This window comes from Propithecus coquereli, unplaced genomic scaffold (genome assembly GCF_000956105.1).
Source record: "Propithecus coquereli isolate 6110/MARCELLA unplaced genomic scaffold, Pcoq_1.0 Scaffold150, whole genome shotgun sequence".
Lineage (NCBI taxonomy): Eukaryota > Metazoa > Chordata > Mammalia > Primates > Indriidae > Propithecus > Propithecus coquereli.
Window position 1 is genome coordinate 6767163 of NW_012139414.1, and position 11074 is coordinate 6778236.

Consider the following 11074-nt stretch of genomic DNA (forward strand, 5'->3'; position numbering starts at 1 on the left):
TTAACTAGATGGGGTCTCACTATGTTGCCTAGGCTGGAGTGCAGTGGCTATTCACAGGCACAGTTCTTGCACACTATAGCCTCAAACTCCTGGGCTCAAGTGATCTTCTTGCCTCAGCCTCCCGAGTAGGTAGGACTACAGGCAAGTGACACCATATCCAGCTCTCACCAATTCTTTACATATCGAAAAATCTCCCTTGAAGAATACCCAGGAGCAGTCCAACAATCATAATTATAGAGAGACACCCTTAATGTAGCACAGAAATGTAACATTCTGATCAGTGGTACTGTATAGCTCTCCTTTAGGAGGTGCATGTCCATACCCTGACTACTTGGCCCAGGATGCAGACAGACCAAGAAGGAAATGCAGTGCTAACAGATCCTTGTGGATCTTTTTCTCTTTCTGAAATGTGGGGAGTATAACATAATGGAGGTTTTCTGTGATCTTCCTACAGCTCCTAGGATAGCTGTGCCTCTCACCCAGCCCCTCCTTTACTTTCCCAGGATAGACACTCTCTTAGAAGGAGAATGTTAGCCGGATAAAGCAACAGGTTTAAAAAGGGGGACCCCTTCCACAGAGGTTCACCACAGATTGGATTCTAACACATCAAATAGCAGCCAAGGAGGTATTCTGAGCCTCTAAAAAGGATATTACATTTCAAAGGTAACAGAAGATCGAGGCATCTTGCCCGCCTGACTTAGGGAATTTTCAAAAGGAGCCTTTGAAATTTGCATTCCAGCCCTGTGAGAAGATACCCTGCAGGCAAGGAAGGTTGGTGGAAGGTAGGAGAAGCTGTGGCCCTAAGGCAGGGCTGTAAACATTGTGGTTTTCTAAGGCCAACCTGGTACATGGCTTCAGCAACTACGGTTAAATCTCCAAAAGGTGGTGAAGAACATGTTCCAGGAGGAAAAGACGTCTTTCCACATCCTAAGAATGTGGGGGACTATCCTTGGAGGAGGAGGGGTGTATGGGGAGAGAACTCTTTCTTCTTCAGCCAGAGGCTGTGGGGTGGCTACTCGGGAGAATCCCCCATCATATGCTGTGTTCATACCAATACGTTGCACACAAGGAAAGGGTGCTTGAACAGGGCTAAGTGATTATGCCTCCAACAGTTTGGTAATGTGGTTCTAAAATGGGCAGAAACTCTCTTGTAAGGTCAAGAAGGTGACAAAACTCTGGACTTCCTGGGCAAGCTCTAGCTAGACCCCATCAGCCTCAAGTAAAAATTGCCATGCCTCAAGGAAAGGCCAAGTGAGCACAGGCCCTGAGCCTGACCCTGAGGTGCAGCTGGGAGACTGGAGCTGCACCTCCGTCCCGTCGGAGCTGTGCCTCAGGACTCCGTCCTCACCTCAGCAGGCTCTGGGGCAGTCAGCAGCCCCTCCAGGGATCTTACTCCCAGAGCCACCAAGGGGGCGGGACACCCTCCCTGACAGGCCTCTGTTGCCTACCAGGGCTACTCACCACCATGTGATCTTGAACTCATAGATGGGGCGCTTGCAGTAGTAGTGGTTGATGAGGTGCTTGTCACACACCCCGATGCACTGGTGGTCCACGGTGAGGCCCTGGGCTGAGAGGTCCGTGACCAGGCAGTGCAGCAGGTCATAAACATCAGCCACGGCCTCCCAGGGCCCGAAAGACACATCCACTTCACAGTGGTGCTCAAAGAGCTGCCCGTCACTCTCGCTCCGCTCGAAGCGCAGGGAGTTAAGGAGTGGACACTCGTAGGGGGTGATGGGCATCTCCTCCTTGAAGACACAGACCTTGAGCTTGGCAAAGCGGGCCTTCCGCTGTACTGCACGCAGCCGGGCAATCTCCACAATCCGCTCCAAATGGTCTAGGATGGGTGAACACAGCACCCATCACTGGGGTGGAGGGGTGGCACAGGGCAGTGGGAGGGTGCACAGAGAGTCCTAGTGACAGCAGGATGCAGAAGGGAAGAGACAGATTTCCTGGGGAAGGACTCAGTGGGCCTATGAAGGGCACGAACTTAAACAGTGGTCATGGTTGTCCAGAGCAAAAAGAAACCAATGGGATGATGTCCCTTTGAAATGAGATTTGCTGACTGTCGTAGGCAAGGTGAGCCCACCTTGACCTGAATCTTCCCAATGTGACTAGGCAGGGAGGACATTTTCTCCTTTCTTGACTACTTGGATTATCCCTGGACCCACTTGTTCTGGTGGTAGACCTAGACATGACAGATGCCTTGCAATCCTCTTCCCTCATACCCCGACCATCCCCGGCAATTGACACCTCACCTTTGTAATAGGGCATGAGTCCCAGAAACGCCTGGCGCACCTTCTCACCCTTCAGCGGCTGCATGTTCTCCAGCTGCTCCAGGAGGGGCCCGATGGCATAGTACTGGGCCTCTTTGTATACAGCCCGTACACGCTCCCAGGGAGGCAGGTCCCCTGAGCGTAGGAAATTCAGCACGTCTCTGAGCAGGAAGGAAAGAGTGCAGGTGAGAAGGAGTTAATGGACCTGCCTCGTGCCACACAGTGGTTAGACAGAATCTGGAACCAGACTGCCAGCTGTGTAACCATGGGTAGGTTAACCCAGTGCCTCAGCTTTCTCATCTGTAAAATGGGAGAAAATAATAAGTCTACCTTATAACGTTATGAGAGAGTTAAGTGCTTAGGAAATTCCTGGCACAGAGTAAGCCCTCAATAAGTGTCGCTAGTTGCTATTATCAGTATGATTATTATTACTAATATAATATTAGATATAATATTAGGTATCATATTATTAATAGGTATTACAGGTATAATGGAAAGATATAACATCTAGCCCTTTTACATATACAGAGTTTTAAACTGAGGTACAATATTCAATAAATGTACAAATCTTAATTGTATAGTTCAATTATTTTTTTAAGTGTGAATATCCTCACCCATCCACCCCCTGGATCAAGTTATAGAACATCTCCTTAAGGTTTCGTAGGGCCCCTTCCCAGTCAATCTCTAGAGAAGCAACCACTCTAACTTTTCCTTCTATTAATAAAATTAGTTTTGCCTTTTCTTGAAATTCATATAAATGGAATTGTACAATATGTTCTCTTTTGTACCTGGCTTCTTTCTTGCAACATAATGCTTTTGAGATTTATTCACCATGTTGTGTGTAACATAGTTTATTTCCTTGTATTATTAGTTTCTTTTTATTATTGATTATGTAAGTAGTATACCACTGTATGAATATACTATAATTAATTTACCCATTCTCCTATTGATGGACATTTGGGTTGTTTCCAGTTTTTGGCTGTTAAGAGTAGCTGCAATGAACATTCCCGTATAAAACCTTTTGGGGGCCAGGTACAGTAGCTCATACCTATAATCCTAGCACTTTGGGAGGCCAAGGCAGGAGAATTGCTTGAGGCCAGGAATTTGAGACCAGGCTGGGCAACATAGCAAGACCTTGTCTCTACAGAAGAATTAAAAGTTAGCTGGGCATGGTGGTGCACACCTGTAGTCCTACCCACTTGGGAGGCTGAGGCAGGAGGATCGCTTGAGCCCAGGGCCCAGAGTTCAAGGTTCACTTGATCACTCCATGGCACTCCAGCCTGGGTGACAGAGCGAGACCCTATTCTAACAAAAAAACCAAAAAAACCTTTTGTGGACGCAAGCACCAATTTCACTTGGGTAAGCGTTAGGACTAGAATTGCTCAGTCACAGGATGAATTCATGTTTAACAAAGTGGTTGTAGCATTTCTACATTCTCATCGGTAATGTAGAAGAGTTCTAGCTGTTCCTCATCCTTGCCACCGATATTATTCTATAGCTATATGAAAAAGATTAAATGCCTAACCACAATGTCTGAACAAGTTGGTTCTAGGACTGAATAAAATTACATATTGCATTTTCTTAAAATAAAAATTCAGTCTTTTTAATTCGCTTTTCAGATTCTTTACTGCTAAGAGTAATCAGACCCATCACTGGTAGCAGTTGAAGGGAGTAAACCCTAAGATCAGGCTGTTACTGAGGTAACAACAGTTTAGCCTGTGACCATAATATGACACCAGCGAACACTAAGAATATTAATCTGTGTCAGCCACTATTTGTGTGTTATCCCATTTAATCTTTTCAACGACATTATATGGCATGTGCTATCTTATCTCCATTTTATAAATGGGGCCCAGAGAGGTTAGAAACACCCTTGCTCAAGCAGCCACAGCTGCCAGAGGCTCAGATCCAGACATGGCTGACTCTAAGCCCACACCCACAATGGTCCAGGCTTCAGCAGAAGCGTTCAGACCAGTGTGGTACACTGATCACGATGGGGACTGTTCCAGGTGGAGGCCCAAGCAGCCTCCATGGTGGGTGCTGGGCGTACCTGACCTGTACCAGCAGACAAATGCACCCCATCAACTGCCCTGAACCCGTATTTTATGAGTCGTTCAACAACTTCATCTGCTGCTACTGAATCATAGGCAACTGGAGTCCAGCAGTCTGAGTATGAATGCCACCATATCCTGCTTTCTGCCATGCCCTTGCCTGCTCTGTCACTCTCCTGCTATTCCACGTGGGCATAGGCACATTAGCCTTCAGTCAAACCCTGTTCCCTCTCTCTACAGCTCCTCTTAAAATTAGTACTCTAGGATCGTCAGCAAACCTTGGCGAGCTCTAAAAATCAAAACCCTGGGGTAAGGCCCAGCTAAGAGAGCTGTGGGAGCTGCCAGCTGGGGCCAGCACTTTCCTCCCCCAAACAGCCTGCAAACAAGAATCTTTTTATAGTTCTGCAGAGCGATGTGACACTTTGTTTTCTCAGCATTGGAGGCAGCTGACAGCCCACTGGGGAAACCCAGATGCTTCACAGCAAATTATTTGACCTGAGGCTCCTTTCTGAGGATAAAAATGACCTTTTCCCACAATGTGGGCAATCCTACTTGGAGGCCAGCACAGAGATATAGTGGTTTAGAGTTTCTGCCTCCCTGGCCATTTGATTCAAGGTCAAGGACCATGTAAGTTCTCTAGTTATCTCCAAAGTTAGACTGAAGGAGCAAAGAGTTCTAGCGACACACACTGAAAAGGACCTGGCCAGGGGTCACACTAAGGCTCTTTATTTAATCCTCATTGACAGGCCTGTGAGGCAGCTATAATTATTTCTCATTTTATAAATAAGGAAACTGAGACATAAAGTTTTAAAATCATTTATGCATAAGAGTGTCAGAAGTCCTTTCTTGGGAAAGGTTATTATTATCATTATTTTTAGAGATGGGGTCTCACTATGTTGCCCAGGCTGGAGCGTGGTGGCTACTCACAGGTACCATCATAGCACACTGCAGCCTTGAAACCTGGGCTCAAGCGATCCTTCTGCCTCAGCTTCCAGAGTAACTGGGACGATGAGCACGGTCCACCATGCCCAGCTGCTTTTTTTTTTTTTTTTTTTTTTGTGATTGTGTTTTCCCATGTTTTAGTGTTAAAATGACAGGAACAACAGTAGGATTTTTTTAAAAAGAGACTTTTCTTGGCAAAATTAAAGGATGGCAACCCTGTGTCAGCCCTTCCCTAACCTTTGTTGTCGTCGTTGTTTTATACTACTGAAAGAATTTGGGGACCACTGCTACACCACATGCTTCCTCCCCAAGGCAATGTTGAGCCCCAGAATCTAGATCTGAAAGTATTCTCTGAGAAGTTGTTTTAGACTCCTCCTGCCTCTAGGTGGGATCACACATATTCCTCTCCACACAGATGATAACTTCCTGATCTTAAATTGCCTAGGATAGCTGGATGCAGTGGTATGCATCTAGCTATTTCGGAGGCTGAGGCAGGAGGATTGCTTGAGCCCAGAAGTTCAAGGCTGCAGTGAGCTATGATCACATCTGTGAATAGCCACTGCATTCCAGCCTGAGCAACATAGTGAGACCTTATCTCTAAAAAATATCAAAAATGAAAAAAAACCTAAAAATAAATAAATGAATAATAATAAAAATTTAAAAATTGCCTAGGATAGAAGCAGTTTCCTCATACCCAGCCAGTGTGGGTAACTTGGAATTTCTCTGGTGTCCTTGTCTCCTTTGGCAAAGAAACTAAGCATTTTGATCCAATTCAATAAGCAAATTTATTAAATTCCATCAATATGTTCTCTCTTCTTCTAGGTACCTTGGAAGATGCCCAAGTCCCATATCCAAGCCCAGGCTACTCACTTGCTAGGACTACAAAGTTGATTATAGAGCGAGAGACGTACCCAAAATGTGTACCATCTCGGTCAATGAAGTACCGGCCCTCGGAGTCCGTGGGGATGTAATGGCGCCCGCTGAACATGGCCGCCAGCATGGTATCTTCATAGCGCCGCAAGGTAGACAGGCGTGTAGTGAAGTGAGCCCCTCCAATGTTAAGGGGGACAACCTCGGGAAACTGGAAAGGAATCATGGGGCTCTCAGGCAGGCAGAGGGGAATGAGAGGCGGGGCTGCTCCGTCTTCAGTCTTCTCCAGTCTGATTAGTGCCAACCATTTGCTCAGTCACCCAAGTCCAGGGGACCCTCTGAACACATTATCTTCTCTCTCCTTCCTCTTCCCATACTCATCAATTGCCAAGTCCTACCCATTCTTCCCCTGATAGCTCTTAAGTCAGGTCTCTTCACCCCAACCCTGCTATCTCTGCTCTAGAGCTCAAGCCTTCATCATCGTCCTTCCACTTCCTGAATTTACCCTTTGTGTCCTTACTCATGCTGTCTTCTTTGCCCAAATGCACTTACCATTCTCCCTCTGCTGATAAAACAAAGCAATTGCCCCATATGGTGGTGCAGGTTGTTTACTGTATAAGGGCTCCTGGATGAGAGTAATCTACTAACCCAGCTACGTACCCTTTTTCTAATTTACACTGAGGCACCATATAGGTTAGCAACATCCATTCATTCAACTTCCTCTCCTCTGTGAGCTCTCTTGTCCCTCACCTGCCCCCAAGATAGAGTTAACGACATACTCCTCCACTGTGCCTTCACAGTATGCCACGCTTTCCTCTATTAGAGCACCTAGCACAATACACTGGCAATTATCGGCCTCTGTCAACACACTCCACTAGGCCCCAAGCCTCCCTAGGGCAGGGAAAGCATCTTGCTCGCCAATCAGAGCTCAGTAGATGCGTGTTGAAGGCTTCCAGGCAACCAGTCCTCTCTTACTTCATCTGTGGAGTGAGATTAGTCTCCAGTCCAGCTAAGGTTTTGGAGGCAAGGGCTGGGCAAAGAACAGGAAAATGATGGTACAGATGTACCCTAAGACGCTCGGGGTTTCCCCTAAAATGCTCAGGCTTTTTTTTTTTTTTAAATGTATTTCAGTGCTTGTGGTTTCTATCAAACTGCATCTGAAAGAAATGAGGTCAGGTTTAGTTCTCTCTAATTTTCCCACAAACTTCCTTCAGATCAACTAAAATTTTATCCCAGTGCATGTTTTTCAATATTACATCTCTCTCACTCCAGTAGAAGTCTATGTATATTTACCTAGACAGTCCCTTTTCCTAGCTTTCAAATCCTTTGTGAAATAAAGTAGGGTACAAATACATTAATGAAAACTTACCCAGGGCCTTCTGCATTGTGAGATCACAGTAAAGACTCAAAATGCATTGAATGAATGAGTGAAATAGGTGTTTACAGTTCTGTGTAGGAAAGTACTGTTACTCTTCTGCACCTAGAACATGTATAAATGCCTTCTGCTCATTCTATCGGTCCTTAGAAACCATTCTATGTGTATATACCAAGGACTCAAATATTGTTTTGGAATAATAATACTGTATATTTCTGGATCTCTTTAAACCTTTTCCAAAGATATTCATACCAATTCAAGTGTTTGCTCCATATTAGAGATTAGAAGATTGAAGGAGAGAGGACAAAAGTCATCAAAAACCCAGAGTTTTAGAGCTCACACGGAGCAATATAATTGGTGGTGGAGCTGGCCCTGGAGCCCTAGCCTGCAGTCTCTCAAACTACACCATTTCTGCAATAACAGTACACAAAAAACAGCACTGCTGGGTTTCTTTTTTTCAATTGCACAGAATACTTCTAGAATTTTGCTCATTTTCACAAGTTTCCCAGGATATTGGGGCATAGATAGGGCTTACAACCCTGACACAACACTATCTGCCCAAGAGCCTCACCCAGCCCAGCTCCCCTGGGCCACTGTCCACTGTCCCAGGACTCCACACACCACATGCTCCAGGATCCAGCACTACCTTAGCGAGGCTCCCTCTTCAGCGTCCAGCAAGGCCCCACCTTCCCTCCTCTTTTCCCTTCTCTTGAGGATCATTTCAGGTATTAAACATGATAGTATCACACGCATTAAGTAAGAGCAGTGGAAGCCACAGTGCATCACAGCACAGCAGCTAGTGAGCGGAAGCCACGAGGCTGTCAGGTGAGCATGGACACATTTGTTACTTGGCCAGCTCCTTATCTGCAGATGGCTCCTGGTCCCATTCCCTGGGCAGCTGGGTATGAACAACCACCAAGGCCTCCTCTTGGATTCTCTAGAAGACACCATCACCTCTTGGGGCTCCAGGGTCCCCCTCCCATGGCCTGCCCTCCCTCCTCTAGTTGGTAAAGGTGGGACGTAGGGAAGGGAGCAAATCAACCTTGCAGGCAGTGGGTGCTGCAAGGAGGGGTTGGGGGGCCAAGTGTCTCCAGGGTCAGGGAAGACACACCTGGTGCATTTTACACATTTTACAGAGGCGCGGGCGGGGGAGCACAGCTCCTCGGGCGCCGCCCTCAGCTCGACCCCGGACCTGGCCCAGCGCTGCTCCCCTCCCAAGGTCAGCTCTGCTCCGCACCCTCCCCACGCCCCCCTCCGTCCGTCCAGGTACCTCCTGGGGCAGCAGGGGCAGCGCGTGCCCCGCTTGCGTGGCCGTCGGGGTGGCCGGCTCCAGAAAGTCGTCTTCGGCGTCGGAGCTGGACATGGCACCGTCCGGGCGACGGCTGTCTGGCTCCCGCCCCGTGACTACCACCATCCCTCTGGCTCTGGGCAGTGGGCGCGGCTTCGGGCAGGCGGGCGGCGGCGTCGTGCCGGGCACTACCGCCGAGCAGCGGCTGGCATGACGCGGCCGGCCGCGGGGGAGGAGCCGAGAGCCGGAGCGCGGGCCGCGGGAGGGCTGTAGCTTCCTCAGCACCTACCCGCTCGCGGACCACCGCGCCGACCGCCGGGCCCCGGGCCTGACCCGGTCGCCTCCCGCTATTGGCTAAGCCCCCCAGCTCCGCCCTGATTGGCAGGACGTTCTTCCAGTCGCAAAGCAGGCAGCGCGTTCGGCCGGCGTCCCAGTGGCCATTGGGAACCGGGCCTGCTGGTCTGCCCTGCTCTGATTGGCCCTCTGGCCAGCGGGCGCGTCCCCTCCAACGCCGAACCCCGCCTGGGTAGTCAGCGCGGGGGTGCGCCGCCGCCGCCTGCTCAAAGCGGGCCTCCGCGGTGGCTCTGACTATCGCTCCCGCGGCTGCGTGGGCGTCTTGTGACTGAGACGAGGGCTCACGTCTTGCTTGTTCCTCTGTCTCCAGGGCTGCTGGTCCTGTGTCTCCTCCAGGGAGGGCCCGGGCAGCCTTTCCTGGAGGATGTGGCTGGGAGGAGGACCGAGGCCGCAGGGAGGGAGGCAGCGCTGCGACCGCTGTTGGCCCTCCTCAGGCCGGAAGGCACATCGGCTTTGCCGTCCTTCCCCACTGACTCAAGCAGGAATCCGAAAAACAAAACTCAGAATAGGAGCAGCTGAGTTCAGTTACTAATGACAGAGACTCCCCACCGTGACTGTCTGCCATCGGGCACCGGGACACACAGGCTGGGACCTGCCCTTCCCGAGGGAGCGCGGACTGGGTGCGGAGCCGGGACTGACCCCACTGTCTGCGTCGTGCGGGCGCCCGGGTCAGCTCTGGGACTCCCAGGGATCAAGGCTTTTAGCCCTTTCAAACCATTTTCACACCCAGTTCCTCATCTGATTCTGACATTGTTGTGATAGAAAAGGAAACTGAGGCCTGGGAGATCAGAGATGAACTAGTGGCCTCAGGAGTCTCCTAGGTCAGTGTTTCTCCACTTCTAGTTGCATCCAGTCCACTGGAGGGGGCCTTGTTAAAACACGGAGTCCAGTTGCACCTCCAGAGAACCTGATTCGATCAGTCTGGGGCGAAGCCCTTTGCGATTCGCATTCCTGACGAACTGCAGGGCAATTCTGATGCTGCAGGTGCACGAAGCACACTCTGAGGAGCACTGCGGCAAAGAAGGCCCCCTGAAGGCCTCCTCTTATCTACCTTTCTCAAAAACACCTGTAACAAACTTTCTTGTTTCCATCCTGATGACAATTAGGATGTTTCAGCTGTAAAAGAAACCACAACCAAAGTGGTTTACATAATGAGGGAATTGTATTATGTTACATAACAAGAAGTCTGAGCAGACCCAGGGTTGGTTCATTTAGTAACTCAACAAAGAGTTCCTTGGACCAGCTGGCCCCTCCACCCCTAGAAAACCACAGAGCTAAGAGACAGTTTTTCCAACATCCTAAGGCAAGGCTGTGTAAAGAAAATGGGAAGGAAGTCCCAGAGGCTCAGGAGGTAGGAGGAGGGGGAAAGTCCACATGCGATCAGTTTTATGTTATTGAATAATGTTAGAGTTTTTATCTTCCATTTCTGGTGAGAATTTATTTCCTTTAGGAATGTATGTAGTTTCCCATTTGGTTTTGTTTACACACCGTGGGGAGATCCAAGGTCAGCAGCTTGCTGAGTGAGTAGGAAGGGGTTGGACATGGCCTTCCAGCAAGGCAGGGCTGTTTGCTGGCAGCAACTATCCCCAGCCCTCAGTGGAAGGACTGCCAGGCCAGCTCTCTGGAAGGCTGCAGGGACGGGCCAGGGAACCTTCCAGGAGGGATGGGTGGTACTTGCCCACGCAGAGGTGGGGGTTTCTCTAAAAATGGGCAGTATGGCTCTGGGATTTAATGCTCCTCCAAGAACCACATGAATAGTCCTGCAAGCATCATGCCCTGAGATAAGTAAACCGGGTTATGTTGTTTTCTGCCACACCTCCCCAAGCAGAACTTTTGAGTACTGGCAGATCTTCAAAGTGCTGATTCAGTTCTGGAATTTCCTCTCCTGATTTTAATTTATTGAATAAATATTTTATTAATA

The 11074-nt window shown here is 49.0% G+C and overlaps 1 protein-coding gene across 2 annotated transcripts; it reads right to left on the reverse strand.

Moving 5' to 3' along the window:
* Positions 1 to 235: 235 nt before the first annotated feature.
* KCTD7 (potassium channel tetramerization domain containing 7) lies at positions 236 to 9048 on the reverse strand. 2 transcript variants are annotated; one of them, XM_012640359.1, is made up of 5 exons: positions 8782 to 9048; positions 6178 to 6347; positions 2256 to 2434; positions 1462 to 1834; positions 236 to 402 (listed from the first exon to the last, which is right to left on the reverse strand). In XM_012640359.1, coding segments are annotated over exons 1-5 (867 nt in total). In that variant the 5' UTR covers positions 8926 to 9048; the 3' UTR covers positions 236 to 401. The 2 variants fall into 2 exon arrangements, with proteins under 2 accessions (XP_012495813.1, XP_012495812.1); XM_012640358.1 differs by lacking the exon at positions 236 to 402 and having other exon boundaries at positions 1344 to 1834; positions 8782 to 8925.
* Positions 9049 to 11074: the final 2026 nt, after the last annotated feature.